Below are 16,899 nucleotides of genomic sequence, written 5' to 3'. Positions count from 1 at the left end.
TTTTTTTTTGTTGATTTTTTGTAAAGCAGATAACATTCTCAGCCCAATTAAAAGTGAACAGCAGACAACTGCACATAGAGGCACTGCTCCCTCCTCCCAGGAGGAGTCAGACATGGTTCCCCCTCCCCAGGAGCCCTCCCAGGGCCCTCCTGGGTTGACCCTCCATGACAGCCCTTTATCTGCCACTCTCACAAAGTGCTGGTTTGGTTCCCACCCTCCCACCCCGACCCTTCCCATCCCCTGAGTCTGTACTGTAAGGCCCCTCCAATGAAGCCCCTGGCAGCACCAGCTCGGCCCAAGGGCTCCTTCCATGGAGCTCCCTGCCTTTCCCAGCTGAGGCCAGATAAACACAGCTCCAGCAGTGCAGGCTGCAGGAGCTGGGTGTGCTGCTTACCTGAGTAGCCCCAGCTGGTTTATCCAAAGGTCCCCTGTGCCATGAACAGGAGAGCTAAAGCTAAAGAACCATGGACCTGACCCAGCCTCCAGGGGCATCAACATTCCACAGCTCCCGGTGAGGCATCCAGAAGCTCTGTTGGTCCATCACCCTAAGGCACAGGGGAACCCGTTTTATCTGACTGGAAAAGCGGTTTATATCCCCCAAAGGGGGAGCTGAAGCCTTCCCAGCCCCGTGCCAGCTGCAGCTCACCCACCCTGCGGCTCTGCAGGGGTTTTACAGGCCCTGGAGAGCAGCAGCTCCGCCCCGCACATCTTCCCCAGCAGAGACGCGGGACAGGCACCATCTTTCGGCCAGCGCTGACCATGACAAGTGACAAACCGAGCACGACAGAGCCCTTTGCCTCCATGAGGGGCATTGCAGGGATGTGACCAGGCTGAGCCACCACCACGGCAGGGAGCTGGCAGCAGTTTCCCAACGTGATGCTGTTGTGACACAAGGGCACCTCAAGGGGACAGGCCTGTGTGTCCGACTGGTGGGTGGGAGTGCTCTGGGCTGTCCAGGGAGGACACCACACTCCTAGCACTGCTGAAAAGCCAAAATCTGGATTTTCACCCCAGTTCTCAGCCCTGTCTGAGCACCAAGGTTGTGCTGATACAAACTGCTGCCTGGTGGTTTCCACCTGGGACATCACAGGGCCACCTCACCAGCTGAGCCTGCTGGAACACAGGTGCAGGGACAGTCACATGAGGCAGAGCTCAGGCTCCAGGCAGGTTTTTGCTGTCACCCCAAGCTAGCTGCAAGAGCTGGGGGAACTCACCTCTCTAGTCATTGAGCCCTTTGGTAGCACAAGTTTGATGCCTGAGAAATTCAGAAAAAGGAGATATTGTGAAGTGAGAAAATGAACCCATAAGAGAAATCCACTCAGAGGGGAACCTTAGTGCTGGCTTGACACCCTGTGTGTGCCAGTCTGTGGTGCTCCCAAGAGTTAGAAATCACTGCAGAGGAGAAGAAGATCCTTCAGTATTTGGCAAGAACAGACAGGTCCCTTCAGCCACCACTGCACGGTGACACCACTGGAGAAGGCTCTAGGATGAGTCCTTTGCCTGGCCTGGATGGCCTGACAGCCTGAAGAGGGTCTCCCTCATGGTGCTGAAGCATCTGTCAGAGAGCTCGGTGACATCGTCTGACGTCAGCCCTTTGGTCTCTATTGGAGGCAGAACCTCAACCTTGATTTTGCCTGGGGACAAGAGAGGAGCCTGTGAGAAACCCACACACCACAGGAGCTCTGTTCTCTGCCCTGTTCCCCACCCTGGACAGCCCCAGCACAGCCCTCAACCCCTCCCAGGGCTTCAGGCATCCACCCCTGGAGCACAGGCAGAGTTAGATGCCAGCTCCAACAGCTGTGCCACCCAGCATAATCCCCCCGTGCCCCAAACTGCCATCCCAGCCAGACCCTGCCCAGAGCAGGAGGTAGCAACCAATTTTTAATGAAAACATCCCTCAGTGTATTTAATTACAGCCCTTCCTGAGTTAACCCAGCCCAGGCTCTGGTGCCAAGTGCTTTGAACTGCCTCCAAACATCTCCCAGCAGGGTTCCTCCTGTTCACCCCAGCTCTGCTTCCCTCCCACACCCCTGTGAGCCAGATCTCCACACAGGACAACAGCAACCATGTCTCCAAGTGACTCTTTGTTACCTGATGTAAACAGTTTTGTCTTTGGGTTATAGAAGCTGGTGAAGGAGGAATACACCACAGGGATCACTGGGACCTTGGGGAAGGGAAGAAAAAGAGGAGTTACTGGCACTTCAGGGCAGGCCAGAGACAGGCAGCAAACCCCATGCTGCAGAGCTGACCTGGCCTGGCTCTCAGACACACAGGGCACACACAGCCCCACAAGCAACACCCACTTCCAAAGGGTAGAACAATCAGCAGTCAAATGGAATCAAAACCACTCCCCAAAGACTCAAGGCACAGGGATACTCAAGGAACCAGGGCCAAGTTCCACTCCAGCCTCAGCTCAGCACTGGCTTTTAGGGCTCCTCGACCCAAGTGAGGCTCCAAACCCCAGGTATTTTCTGTCCTGCAATCAAACACTGCAGGCTGCCTGTTCTGACAGGCCTTGCCTGCTGTACAGGCATGTGTCTGGGGCAGGGTGGCTGCTCTGCTCTCAGTTTCTAAGGAAAGGAGTCACCAGTTGTTATCAATTGCTCCTGGGGAAGCTTCAGACAGACACAGGGCCAGGAGGGCAGGCAGAGCTGTTGCTCCAGTGCTGGTAACACAGCCAGGATCTACAGTTGGTGACTCAGGGGGGTGTAGCAGAGGCAGGAACCAGTTCCATGTCATCCTTTCCTCCAGCAGCTGCCAGGCTCTGCCTTGGCTGCATCACCCAGGCAGGAATGGGGATGGTACAACACAGGCTACACCCTGGGCTTGGCCAAAAGAACCCAGTCAGAGAGCTGGCATCTCTTCCCTTTCCCAAAATCCCTGCTGTAACACCTTTCCTGGGGGAAACCAGTTTCCCCTGAGGCCTCGAGTCATCCCAGTCTCTGGCACACTGCCCCAGCACTGTGCCCAGGCAAACACCCTGCTCCTGAGACAGCTCTGGCCTGAGCCCCCACTAACTGCTCATGGATGCTGTCATTTTGGAGAGAAAAGACATATCAAGAACTGCCATATGGCTTGCCAGGGAGGCAGCAGCTATTTTCACACAGAGCAAGCCCAGATGTTGCTCTAAAGCACAGGAATTAACAATCCTGAATCATCACTACTATATGACTGTGACCTGGGGGATTGAGAAATGAATCGTCAGCTTTGGGCTCCCCCAGGAAAGAACCCACTGGGCTCCCTGCCAGCAGCGAGCTCTGGGCTGCAGCCATGCCCCCAGGAACCCCTGGGCACTGGCACTGCCCTGCCATGCTGCCAGGAAAGCCTGGAAACAGGGATCAAGTGTGCTGTCCCTCACACTCCTCCCTCCAGAGGGGACACCAGGACTGAGGTAGGCAGGAGAGAGGACAGGGCAGTTCTCCACTGTCTACAGCCACTCACGCTCGTTCCCAGAGGGGACAGAAAAGGCCCTTTTCTGGCTGCTGCAGGGCAGCACTTCTGACACCAGTGGTTTTCCTGAGTAGGTGTTACCAGGGAACACAGCTCATCTGAGAGCAAACAAACCACACACTGCATGATCAGTGTGCAGTGCCACTGCAAAAGCACTCAGGGTTCCCATGTAGGGGCAAAGCACTGTTACCTGTGCCTGGACAGCGAGGTGAAATGCTCCTTTCTTGAATGGCAGCAAATCCCCAGTGCAGTTCCTCGTGCCCTCTGGATATACCCACACCTTCACCTGCACATGGAGAGAGAAGGCTCTGCTCCAGAAATCCACTTGCTCTGGTGGGAGACAGCAGCCAGCTCTGCCAAGCTGAGCCAGAAGCACCAGGAGTGCCACAATGCCCCCGTGCCACCCCACCCAGCTCCACAGTGACACTCACATTCTCAGCCACCATAGTCTTGGCCACCTCTGACATGACCATCTTGGCACTGCTGGTGCTCTTCCTGTTGATGAAGATGACGCCACCGAGGTACATGATGAGCCCCACGCTGCCCATGTACATCAGCTCCTTCTTGCCCACCTGGACACAGTTGTCGGGCAGGACCTCCATCAGCCCTAGTGGGATGGCAGAGGGCAAGACCCAGCAGTCACCCCTGGGACAAGGACAGGACAAGGACAGGGGCACCAGGGACAGGCTGGTGCCTTGCTTCTCTCCCAGCCTCTGAGAGCAGGAGGCTTGGCACACAGCAGAGTTAGTGAGGCAGGGTGGCTGCAGGACACCCCCAAAGGCAGCTGATTCCCCAGCAGCAGGGAGTCCAGCAGGGCCACTGGCACATGTGCTGGGCCAGCACCTCAAGGACAGCAGAACCAGGGGGGCTGCACAGGTGTGGGATTGCTCAGAGTGACAGGAGACCTGTCACAACCAGCACTGATGGGGAAGCTGCACCAGGGGCTGCTTGTACAAGCAGGACTTCTCCCAGTGGTGAGCAGGAGAAACGTTCTCTTCCCTCCCACCAGCTCCTCACCCATCATGTCGAGGACGCTCTGATGGTTGGACAAAATGACAGCAGGGCCCTCTACCTCGAAGTTCTCCAGTCCCTTCACCTCAAACCTCACGCCGAAGAAATACTTGAAGGTCTTGACAACAGCTTTGATGATCCTGCAGAAGGAAAAAAAAGCAGTCAGCAGCAGAGCAGAGAGACCAAGGGCTGCAATACCCAGTGGGGGTGGAAGGAGACAAGAAGAGCTCTAGGACAGAGAACCTCCAGTCTTATTTGTGCTGTGGTCCACCCAGGTGTCTGTCCTGCATGGTCCCACATGCTGCAGCAGTGCTGTTCACTTGCTCTGTTCAGTGCCATGGTTCTGGGCTGCCCTGGTGCTACCAGGCTCTTTCTCCTGCAAGCAGCAGGGCCCCACAAGTTGTCAAACAATTCTCCCAGGAGCTGCCACTCCCCAGCACACACAACACCCAAGGAAGGCTCTGCCTGGTCTGCTCCTTGCAGTGCTGGAAGATGGGGCTCAGCGATAGAAACAAACCCGGGGTGCCCGAGGAAAGAGGGGAATGAAGGTGAGAAACACTTCCCTGCACCAGGCAAGGAAGCAGGCAGCAAACAGGATGCTCCCCACGTGGCTTGGCAGAGGCTGGGTGCCCTCAAGCAAACCCATGCTGAAGCTTTTGCCCTTCCCCAGTGGATCTACAGGTCTGACAGAGCTCCCAGCTTTTCCCAGCTGGAACACTCCAGCCATGCCAGCACTGGAGCACATTTCCTTGTCAGCCCACAGGAGCAGGGCCCATCTATGCTACCCCCTGACCAGGGACACTTGGGGACTCTCCAGCTAGGCCAAAGGACACAGGCAGAAGCTGGCAGAACACAAGGGCTATTTTGGGCAAGGGAACAGCCATTTTTCAGGACAGGTGGCAGAGGAGCCTGCACGTGAACAAGGCTCCCAAGAACAGCCACCAGCACGGCTCTGCTCTCCCCTAGAGCTGATTCAAGCTGACCTGACCTCCACCAAGCACCTGGATGTCCTGCCTCAGAGCCACCTTCTCCCTGGCAGACAGGGGATGGAGCTTTACTTCCTGCAGCAGGAAATTGAGGAACAGCCAGCTTTGTCCCCACCACAGGGTCCGGTTTGGGAACTGTGCAGCACCATTGTGCTGAGAAGCATCCTTGTCACTCAGGTGGGAGGTGAGCACCTGGACAGCATCTCATCCTGGCTCGACAGCAGCTCCCAGCATCTGCTCTCCAAAAGTCTCCATAAACTCTTGAGCCACAGCACTTTTCCCAGCTTGCTCCTACTCACAGCAGGGCTCACATCTCCGTGGGTGTCCCCCCATGCAGACCACCCGAGCTGGCTGTAACACTGGAGTTCAGGCCAGGCCAATGGCCCGAGGTGACACACTGCTATCAGTCCTCATGTCAGCTCGGTGCAAAGAGCCACACCCAGGGAAAGGACACAGGGAGGAATGCAGAGCTCCACAGCCCGCTCCAAGGTTACAGGGTGCAGTCTGCTCCAAGGTCACAGGGGTGCAGTCCAGGTGAAGAGATGGGGTTACAGGTGAGACGAGGCAGGGTGACACGAACCAGAGAGGTCTGGGGGGATGCCAGGCCACCAGGGTGACCTAAATCACACTTCTCCTCCCTTCTGACTGCCAACCAAAAAAGAGGTCACCGCTCTGGAAGTCACAGAGCTCACTGGCTGCTGGGAGAGGCTGGTTACACATTACTCAAGAGCAACCATCCAGCTTCCTCCTGCCAGCCCGGGGACAGACTTTCCTTGCACAAGATGTGGTGTGAGCCACTGAAAGAGGCAAAGGGGCAGAGCCCAGAGCAGGAAAAGAGCAGGGGTGACCTGCTGGGCTGGCCACATGACCCACAGGGTTAAAGGATGGATCTGAGTCCCCACAACCCCACAAGTGACTTCTCTGCCGGAATCATCGACTCAGACATGGTGCAGCCACAGCTGCAGAGAGCTGTAAAAACAGTGCACTCATTGCCAGAGACAAGGAGTATAAAAATGACAGGGAATGGGACTTTTCAGTGCATCCCTAACAGTCTAAGTATGAAAGCCAGCAGCCCCCAGATTCACATGCTCTGCTCCACAGCCAGTCACAGAGGCTTGTTTAGGATACTCTGATTTTCAAGGACTACTGAAATCTGCTTACCAGATTGGAAGCTCGTGCAAGATGTTTTACCACAGATAAACAGTTCTATCTCTATCACACACCCTGGGTAACCTCTTCCAAGTCACACCAGCTCGACACTGGAGCCAGCAGCACAGCAAGAACGGGGTGTTCTGCACCAGGCAACAACACCATTATCACTGTCTGTCCACCAGCACATGGTCTGCTCCAGCCCCCTTTCCCAAGCCGGAATAAATAGCCTGGGATGTTGGAGAAATAAGGAACTCACTGGTTCACCTCAGCCACGAACCTCCCAGGGGCTGAAATACATCACCAGGTTCTTCAGCCAGTGCCACTACAAGGAAACAACAGGCTTAAGTTACAGGAAAAGGGTGGCTCTGGCCAAAATTCAGCCCTGGGTTTCAACAGGAGGAGTTATCCAATGCAAGTTCTTGTTCCCAAATAATTCATTGAAGTTTACATAAAGTTTAGAGGGTTTATTTTTGGGGGGAAATAAAAGGATAGCATCTCCATCACTGACATCATAAATTCTCCCAGCTGCAGAGCTAGCTGAGCATTGGAAAGCTGCTCCTGAGTGAGCCAAGGCAACCAAAGCTGGAGAGAGAGCCAGGCTGGAGATCACAGAGCAGACTGCCTGGGGCCATGGCACCAGCTGGGACCGGCAGGGCACAGCCCTCAAGGCAGCACATCAGCTCCCTCTGCCCTGAGTCCTACGTGTGAAAGCCACACTGCAAAGCAAAGTCCAACTCCACCTGCTCAGATGCTGCCAACCTTTGATCCTAAAGGATGTTAAGGCTCTCCTTTCCACTGCATCCACATGACATGCTCAGCAGAGGTAAAAAGCTGCCTAGGGGAGAGCAAAACCAGGAAATGAGATGTCCTGTGCTGCCAGCAGAAGTGCCAGCTCTGCCCGTAGAATGCACCTTGGCATGGAGAGGAGGTGCTGGATGACAGCAGCCCCTGGGCCCTTGTCACAGGTGTCCTGTCAGGGGACACAGGGCCAGACAACAGCTGCAGGAGAGCTGTGCCCCGGCAGCACATGGCACACAGCCTGCCAGCCTCTGCTGCTGGGGCAGGAAGCACCCCAAACACAACCACCCAGCTGTCAGGATCAAAAGGAACCTTCTAGAGACTGGCTCCATCTGCCACGGCAGGGTCACCCAGTGACACGGGTGTGTTTGGAATGTCTCCAGACAGGTAGATTCCTCACACTCCCTGGACAGCCTGCCCTAAGTGCTCTGCCACTCTCAACAAACACTGCTCTCCTGCAGCTTTCCCTAAAAACGCCACCACCGCCACCTTCCAGGCGCTTCATCCCCAAACGCGCCTTGCCGAGGGCTCTGCCACAGGCCAGGACAGCCACCCTGAGCCTAGAGGGGACTCCCGAGGCTGCGCTGCCACCGATGTGACAGGGGCCGCCGCCACCCCAGGGGCTCCGGGCAGCGGCGGGGCGGTGACACCGCTGTCCCCAGCCCCTGTTCCCGCGTTCCCCCCTCACCTCATGTTCTTGACGGTGCGGCCGCCGTTGACCAGCAGGCAGGCTACGGCCGCCAGCGCCGAGGCCAGCAGGCACAGCACGCAGTAGAAGCCGATGCGCAGCGTGAAGTTGACGGTGGGGCTGAGCTCCATGAGGACGTGGAGCAGCAGCAGCACGGCCGTGCCCCATAGCAGCCACCCCATCTCCATGACGGCTCCACCCGGACCAACCGCTACTGCTGCCGCCTCCTCCTCCCCGGGCAGCCCGCGCTGAGCCCGCCTTATGTGGGCGGCCCTGCCCGCCCCGCCGCTCCCTCGGCGGGGCGGGACGGGCGAGCGAGCGGGGAATGTTCTCTGTGGAGCGGGCATTCCTCAGGCTGCTGGGCGGGCCGCCGTGGCCATGGCGAGGGGAGGAGGGAGGTTGGTTCCCTCACGGACCCCTGTGGGTGTTGGGTGCCCGCATGGAGGAAGTTTGGGATCCTCATGGAACCATGGGGAGTTTTGAGACCTCCCCATGGATTTCTGGGGGTGTTTTGTTCCCTCATGAAGCCCTATGGGGGGTTTGGTCTCCTCATGGAGCCCTGTGGGGGGTTTGATCCTCGCATTGACGGTTGTGGAAGTTTGGGACCCTCATGGAGCCCTGTGGGCCTTTGGGACTCTCTTGGAGTCCTGTGAGGGATTTTCACTGCCTGCGTGGTGCCATGGAAAGGCTTTGGGGTCCTCCATACTGTGAGGGAGTTTGTGTCCCTCAGGCCAGTATGTGAGGGACACAAACCTCATAGACCCTTGCCCACCTTCTCTGCTGGTGCTTCGTGCTGGTTTTCCAGCGGCACAAATGTGCTGAGCAGGATGGAGCTTTCCCTGCTGGCACTGGGGTTAGGATAGGATCAGGCCCCGAAGCTCTGTGGGTACAAAGCTAATATGGGAGATGAAAGTGTCTGCTGGAACCGGCACAAACCATTCATTGAGCTCGGCTGGTTTTGCAACACTTTTTATAGCAAAACGCAAGTCCTGCAAATCTCCGCAGAGGCTCCACTGGGGTAAGATGTGACCCTGTGGTTCTGAGCATCCCCTTGGCATCCACAGCTTTGCAGCTCCTGGAAAAATCAAGGAAAAGTGTTAGCCCTGTTAAAATAACCATTGTTCCCTCAGCTGTCCTTGGATTCACCAACAGAGGTTGCATGCTGTTCCCAAACAAGCTGTCACCAGAAAAAGGAGAGCTCGCTGCACTTTCCCTACCCCACAGCAGCTTTAGGGATGGGAGCAGGCAGGAGACAGGCTCCTTCTCTACAGCGAGCTCCTGGCTGGCACTCCCTACGGCTGCCAGGCAATGACATCTCAGAGCTGGTCTCATGATTCCAGCTAATGCCACAAAGAACCCTTATTGTATTAGCATCTCCACACAGCAGGAGATTAATCCCCTCTGCCTGTGCCATGTGGGCTGTTCAGGGAGCCTTGCTCCAGTGCCGTGCCAGCCAACATATGCCTGGGAAGTCACCCAGACCTTTGCAGCTGAGCACACGCTGGGCCCGGAGCAATTTTCTGTGTTATCCTCGTGACTTTCGCTTTTGATGACACGGGAAGAAAGTCCCTGGTGATCTGTCACTGGGGCGTTGCACGGGCCGATCCACGGAGCTCATGAACGCTGGCTGACGTTGGGAATCTGAAATGTAAATTCCGGCAGGGCCGCGGTGCCGGCGGCGAGCGGAGTGAGCAGATCCGTCGCGGCGGGGTTGGTGCAACGCTCCACGTGTGGGCTCCCGGAGGAGCTTGGCTGCCATCCCCTTCTCCCCACGCTCTCCAGCACGTTATCTGGAGTAATGCAAATGAAACATTTAGTATTAGTCTGCAGCTCAAGGAAAGGAAGCGCTTTCTGATGCCAGATTAGAAGCCAGACATGGGCCTGCCTGCGAGCAAGCAGAGCTGTCATGCTGAGTTATTTCATAAGGCAGGCGGTGGTGCTGCCAGATGACGACAGCCTGTGCGTTAACATTTTCATAACAAACTGTCTAATGGAAGAGGCCCGAGAGCCTCTGCCCGCTGTGCAACACAAGCATCACCCCATCATCCTGAAACATGGCCATTTTGGGGTAGAGGCAAAGGTGACCCCATCCCTGTCCTCCCAAGCTGCAGCAGCCAGGATGAAGCAGTTCCAAATGCTCAAAAACCCCTGATTTGCTAGATTGTGCTAGCATCACAGCACTGACGTGTTTACCCTATGTAACACTCTCACACGGGCAGGGCTGCAGGCTGGAAACCTGGACCTTGTTTGCATATGTGTGTTTTGCATATTTAAACTACTGACTGGATTATTTAAATGTGGTAGAAGGGTACCCTGCAGGTAGTGAAGCTGACCAGGGTCCAGAATCCTTGGCAGGAGCAAGAACGCATCAAGTGCCAAGCAAAAGAGTCCACACAGCATCACTGCTGGTGGGATTTCTGTGCCTGGATCCATGAAGAGCCATGAAGCTCAAAGCATTACCCTTGTTTTACAATAATCTGGCTGTGTTCTTTATCTTTTATTTGCCTAAATTTATTGCTTCCCTGGTAACAGCATGTGACCTCCCTGTGGATGACTAGCTTCTGACTGGAAAAGAAACAGAGCCAGGGAGAACATCTCCCACATATGGAGAAGGGAAGAGAGGGAAAGCACTCGGAGGGGTAGGAAGGAAGGAGGGATGTGTCCATCTGTTGGCTGAGCAGGTTGTAGAGCAGCAGGAGGCTCGAGGCTGGGTGGGTGCTCAGCAGGACCCTCTGGAGATGCCGGCTGTGCTGAAGGAGGCTGGACTTGTGCAGAATTTCACTCATGCTGCCTCGCCCTGCCTCTGCCCTTGGCTTCCCACGGCGCCTCTGACAGCTCTGCCCATCAGCCTGCTTCCCTTTGCCTCCTGCCAAAGGCCGTGTGTTGAAAGCAGCAGCTGCATTTGGTGACATTAAAATGGGGGGGAGGAAGCAGCAACCAGCCAAACATCCTCGTTTGTGGCCTTTTTGTGGCACGCACGTGTGAGGCAGGGAGCCCTCACAGGAAGGGCTGACAGCATGAAGCCATGGGCTGTGCAAACTCCTTGGCACCTCATGCTGCACAGCAGCTCCCATTGTCAGGGGCTTGGGGACAGTGAGGTGATCCACACATCTGCTATAACTCCTTCCAGACCTCTGTCAGTCCATCCATCCATCCATCCATCCATCCATCCATCCATCCATCCATCCATCCATCCATCCATCCATCCATCCATCCACTGATGTATTCTCTTCCCTCTTCACCTATCTGAATTAACAGCTGGCTTTGGGAGATGTGTCAGAGCCTGGTGTCACTGTGTGTCATCTCTGTGTAGCTCAGGGTACACAGGACAGTCCAGCATCACAGCACTGATGTGTTTACCCTATGTAACACTCTCACATGGGCAGGGCCGCAGGCTGGAAACCTGGACCTTGTTTGCATCCATAAGCAAGGCTGCCCCAAGGGCTGACATCACTGGCTGGCATCAATTTTCCTGGAAGTGTTGCCCTGGCAAAGACAGAGAAGAGGTTTCCCCTGGTTGGAAACACCACAGTCTGCTTGGCGAGGATGGTGCTAAGAGCAGTTTGTGCAAAGGATGTGGGTGAATCTCATTTCCCTGTCACCTAAAAGGGCACATGGGAGGTGAAATTTTCCTGCTGCTCCTTGTGTGGGAGCTCACAGTGAGCCCACAGCCACAGGGGCAGAGCTTCAGCCTGACCCTCAGCCTCCACGCTGGCTCCTGCTGCTCCATGGCCACACTCCCTGTGCTTGCTGGGCTCCTCGGTAATCACACGTCAGCGCTCTGGTGACAGCAGAGTAAACACTGGGGAGGAACCGGCTGGTGACTCAGCGTGGCTTCAACGTGAGCGCTGCGGCTCCCTGCTCACAACACAGCCTTGCACAAGAACCAGAAGCATGAGATTGCTAAACTGCCCGCCGGGCACAGCCTCCAGTGGCCTCTGGAAAGGCAAAGAGCACAAAGGACTTTGACTCTGGGAGCATGCAATTAAGAGAGAAAGGTGTTTTAAAAAGCTGTTAAATAATCTGAACCTTCCTTCCTTCCTGTAACCTTTACTCACCGACAAGTAACTCTATTGGAAAAGTAAGATTTCATCTGCTGGGATGGTCACACCAGCCAGGTGTGGATTTGAATCCATGCAGGACACCAGGCAGGATGCTGATCCACAGGGATGCCACACCAGCCCCCCACAGAGTGCCAGGGCTATCAGTGAGGCTGAGGGTTGGTGTTTGCAGAGCCAGTGTGCATCAGGCAAGGATTGCAGCTGGGGTTAACACCACACCAAGCCCCTCTGCACTGACTTTTATTTTTTTGTTTCTGGTAGACTTTGCCAAAAACAGGAGGTAGCAAAAGCACGAGACTCCAGATCTTACTGTTGCATTTATGTTTGAAACCACAGGCTGGAAATCCCCCTGCACCTCACGGTCTCTGCACCATGCTGGTAAATGAGGTGTGCCTAGTACAGGACATCTTGTCTGGCTGCAGCTCTTGAGCTCTCTCAGGCACAAGGATGTAAAATTGGAATAACTTTTTTTTTTCAAGTTGCAATACGATTAGGCTTTCTCCCAAATGCCATGCGTAAATAAAGGAAATCGAATTGTTTCTGATGGATTTTGTGCTGGTGAAAGGGCCTGGGTGGTTGACCTGGAGACTGATGGACTGAGCAGGGAAGGCAGAGCTGTGAGCTGAAGGCTTCTCTTGGTTGTGAGTCTAGGACTGGAGAGGGGTTAGTTGCATCTCCCACATCAGAGGTTTTCAGCTCAGGGAGCCCCTGCTCATCATCAGCATGATGTGTCCCACCTGGGCTGGAATCCCATAAAGAGTCCACCTGGTCTGGACTCCCATAAAAAGGCACACCTGGTCTGGATTCAGCTGGTGGTGCTGAGTTCTGGGTGTGTCTCTGGGTTTGGACTGCCAGGTGTTTATGGGCTGTGTGTGCCCCACCTGTGCAACCTGAGCCAGCAATCTCATCCCCTCCTCTCCTGCAGCCCTGTGTTGTGGATGTGTGGCTGTAATTACAGGAACGAGGAAGATCCTGTTTCCCTGGGGATCTGCAGTACTGACCACTGCAAAGTGGGACACTGGGGCTCTGGGAGTGGAGGCAAGGTGTGCCCAGAAAGGGACACTGATCTCCACTGGGATCTTCATCCCTGCCTCCCAAAGGACATTTCCCTTACTCTGAAGCTTCCCATGGCACCTTCTGGGTGCAGGCCCTCTTGGCTGAGCCATGCTCTCTCCCCAGGCTGAGTGTGGCGTTCCCGGGTTGCCAGACCTGCCAGCACTGTGTCACAGGGGGTGCCAGCTCTGTGGCACACAGCAGGACTAAAGGGTCTTTGGGCTAAGTCCAGGTGTGCCGTTGGTGTCTGTCACGGGGCTGCTCCTGGAGCTGAGCTCAGCCATGGGCAGCACCAGCACCTCCCCAGCATCTCCCCAGCCCAGATCACCCCAAGGCTGCTGGTTCCTCTGCTGGTGCCAGAACCACCAATTGAAGATGATCCCATCCCCCTGCTCCTGAGCAGGTCTCCTGCCCTCTTCTCTGCCTCTCCAAGGGAAAATGGGCTCCGGCACCTGCACAGACACTTGCTGGGGCTGAGCACAGGAGCTGCTGGAGAAGAAAAAGGCATGTTGCCACCACGGAGCAGTGGAAATGTACTGACACCAGTGGGCAGGGCGGGAGGGAGCGGAGCAGCCCGGGGTGCTTTCAGCACAAAGACTGTTTTCTTGTGAACAGCTCCAGTCTTGCCACAGGAATGAATTTGGGCTGGGGCTGAGCTCGCACAGGGCTGGATCCCAGAGCAGGCTGCTGGGATTGGCTGCACCATGGCCAGGCAGCAGCTTTGTTTAGTAGAAGCACAACGTGAAACCAGCACCCAGGTCTTTGGGCACGTGACATCAGTGCCCATCTCTTCCTGGGGTGCCTGTGTGGGAGCAGACGGTCTGGGCAATTGCTGGGTAGGATGCTAGGGTACCTGGACTTGGATGCCACAAACTCCCCAGGTGCTGCCCTCTCATTGCACAGCTCTGATGGAGCTGCCAGTGTGTTGCAACTGGCTCAGGATCTCCTCCAAGTGCCAGAGTCCAGCATAAGGTGAATTCTTTTCCTGGCAGACCTCCCTGGAAATAAACCACGCACACCTCAGCGGGCTAAAATCCACACAGGGAATATGTCTGCATGAAACAAACAGTTGCTCTCTCTCTGTTTCCTCTGTTATTGATTAATGCCTCTTAATGACTCTGACCTCAAAAAATCTTGTAGTTGCCGCCTGTCACAGGAGATCAATGGAGCAGCATTAGCAGGAGATAGAGGCAAACTGTCCCAGGTGAGCTCTCTGCCGAGGCCAATCTGGGAGCAGCACAATCAATAGTTCAGCATGACCTCTCCCTCTTGCTTGCTTTTTTTCTCCTTGAGCTGGTTGGGCAATAAAGTCTGCTCTGAGCTTTCACCAGGACTAGATTATAACTATCCAAATTGATCTGATCTGTAAAGGATAAAAGGGCCTCTTAAGCCAGCTGTCTGCACCGGCAAAACTCAAGTGGCTGAGCAGACAGGGTCAGACCCTCATTAATTCCTGGATGCTTGGGACCCTGCTCATGCCATGCGTGAAGGCTGGACCACAGTGCTGGAGGGAGTCAATTAGTCATGACAAATCCAATCTGACTTCTCCCCCAGAGCTTTCCCAGTCACTTGGCTGTGCTGCTGGTGCCTTTTCATGAGTGCATCGTCATTGAAGCCACCATGCCCTGTCCCTCCCATGCTCTTTTTGTGATACCTCCTTGTTTCTCTTATTACCCTGTCTCCAGGGAGAAGTTGTGCTGAGGAGGGAGAGCCCTTTTTTGATCAACACGCTGGGAGATGCTGCAGTGAGCAGATGTGTCCCAGGTGGAGCATGGGTCAGAGGAAGTGAGGGGGGGGTTCTCCTTTGCTCAGACAGCCACTGACTTCTTGAAAACCTTCTGCACATGAACCCTCCAAACTGCAGCCTCTCTCCTTACTGAAACTGATACACAGAGAGCGCCTGGAAGATGAATGTTGACTTAAAAACCGTGTCCAGAGCTGCTCATCCCACCTGTGCATCTCTGTCTTTTCTGAGGCCAGCTGAGCCCCGTGCCTGCTCCAAGGAATGTCTCCCTGGCCAAGCCTGACTTTGGGAGCCAAATGCCCAGGGTGAAAGCTGTGCCCTGGCTCTTGTGTGGAGGGGCTGGGGGCTGGCAGGGGCTGTCCATGGGCACTGGTGAGGGAGGAACCCCTGGGCTGTGTCTCCCAGAACATGACCTGATGATGAACAACTCCATAAATCTAAGCCAGTGCAGGGATCTGCTTGCTCAGCCCCCTTCTCGGAGCTCCTTTGCAAGCTCCCTTTCCTCCTTGGTGGGAAGCGCCCACGGTTGGCACATGATGGAAATCCCAATGAGAGAAGCTCCCCTTGCAGAGCCAGCACCGCAGGGCTCCCAGCCACAGCCACCACCCTTTGCCTTTAACCCCAGCATTGCCTGCAGAGCCCTTGAGCTTCTTCTCTTCCCCCTCATAGTTCAGGGCCAGGGACATCCCTTGGGTGTCCCCAGCTCAAGGGGATGGTGGTGAATGAAGGGTGAGACCCCCAAACAGTTCCCAGCAAGCCAGGAGCTCTGTGGGGGCTGCAATCCTGGCCCAAAGCATCCACCGAGCCCCAGCACCCCCATTCAACCCCCCTTAACTTCGTAGTGCTTAATTACAAGTAGCAGGGATTCGGAGAGGAAGCAGAGGGGGCGAGCACAGGACAGATTGGAGGGAAGATTGTGCTGGGGGTGGCAGGGCTGTCAAGCCAGAAACACAAGAGCTGATTAGCATTTCTAATTATAACCGCTGCGCTGAGCCCGGCAGGCCCGGCCGGCAGCAGAGGCAGCTGACGGGCTGTGCGGAGCCAGCTGTGGATGCCACGCAGGAAGCGCGGGCGATCAGCTCAAATCCTTCAGAGATGCACAGAAAAGAGCATTAAAGCCTGGATCCATCATCTCCGGAGCTGTGGCACTGCCTGGGAATGCCAGGTGCCATCACAGCCCGCCCGGAGCAGAAATCCCCCTGGTTTGTGGCCACGGGGATGATCCTGATGGCAGAGGAGAGCAGGGAGAGCATGTGCCCCTGTTTTGGTTTGGGGTCCTGCATCCCCCTGCTGGCAGCAGCACTGCCGGTGATGGCATTGGGCTGTCCCCAGCTGTCACCCAACTCTGACATCCCACCCATTGGAAGCTGGGCAGCTCAGGGTGCTCTGGAGGGGATGGGTAGCCACCCTTGGGGGACCCTGCTCACGAGTCAGGGCTGCCCTGCACTGGCTGGAGATCATTTACTCACTATCATTTAGTCAGACAAACATTACGGGCCAGCAAATGACCGCTGCAGGGCTGTGCCTGCCCGCGAGCTGCCATGTCCCGAGGGCACGGTGCTCTTGGGGACGTGCCCGCAGAGCCACCGCCTGGCAGGGAAGTGATCAGAGGCCAGCGTGCGGCACGCTGCGGGCTTAGCTGGGATTAGCAGGGCTTTGACCAGGAGAAACTGAAGCGACTTAATCAAGGCAGCGAGCGAAAGAATTCCCAGGGAGGAGCTGAGCATTGGCTGATCCCGGCATCTTCTGGATGCTGACAGCGCCTGCGGGAGCATTTTCCCCACCTTGGAGCTACACAGCCCTGGGTGCCTGCCTGATGCTGGAGCCCATCCTGGCAGTGCCAGGGGAATTTTGGAGAGGGGAGAGACCCCTTGCACAGGGGCAGAAGCCCAGGCAGTGCATCCCTGGTGCCAGGTGCCTGGGATAGAAACCAGAGATGGGCACCATGGGGAGAGA

General features: G+C 55.8%; 1 protein-coding gene across 1 annotated transcript; it reads right to left on the bottom strand.

The window, feature by feature from the left end:
* Positions 1–245: 245 nt before the first annotated feature.
* AGPAT2 (1-acylglycerol-3-phosphate O-acyltransferase 2) lies at positions 246–8,300 on the bottom strand. Its single transcript, XM_066562958.1, has 6 exons — positions 8,086–8,300; positions 4,468–4,601; positions 3,882–4,057; positions 3,641–3,736; positions 2,092–2,164; positions 246–1,634 (listed from the first exon to the last, which is right to left on the bottom strand). Exons 1-6 carry the CDS (start codon positions 8,271–8,273, stop codon positions 1,483–1,485), a joined length of 819 nt encoding a protein of 272 aa, XP_066419055.1. The 5' UTR covers positions 8,274–8,300; the 3' UTR covers positions 246–1,482.
* Between the last annotated feature and the right edge of the window lie 8,599 nt (positions 8,301–16,899).

Source organism: Molothrus aeneus, chromosome 19, assembly GCF_037042795.1.
Source record: "Molothrus aeneus isolate 106 chromosome 19, BPBGC_Maene_1.0, whole genome shotgun sequence".
NCBI lineage: Eukaryota > Metazoa > Chordata > Aves > Passeriformes > Icteridae > Molothrus > Molothrus aeneus.
Note: the sequence above shows the minus strand (reverse complement) of the source record. Positions and strands in the feature narration are given on the sequence as shown.

Bases quoted from the DNA above. Each gene is read 5' to 3' on its own strand.
- AGPAT2 (XM_066562958.1), bottom strand. From the start codon at position 8,273: ATGGAGATGGGGTGGCTGCTATGGGGCACGGCCGTGCTGCTGCTGCTC. The intron at 4,058-4,467 runs GTGAGGAGCTGG...CCATCCCACTAG, and splicing joins GAGCGTCCTCGACATGATGG to GGCTGATGGAGGTCCTGCCC. The intron at 1,635-2,091 runs GTAACAAAGAGT...TCTTGTCCCCAG, and splicing joins GACAAAACTGTTTACATCAG to GCAAAATCAAGGTTGAGGTT.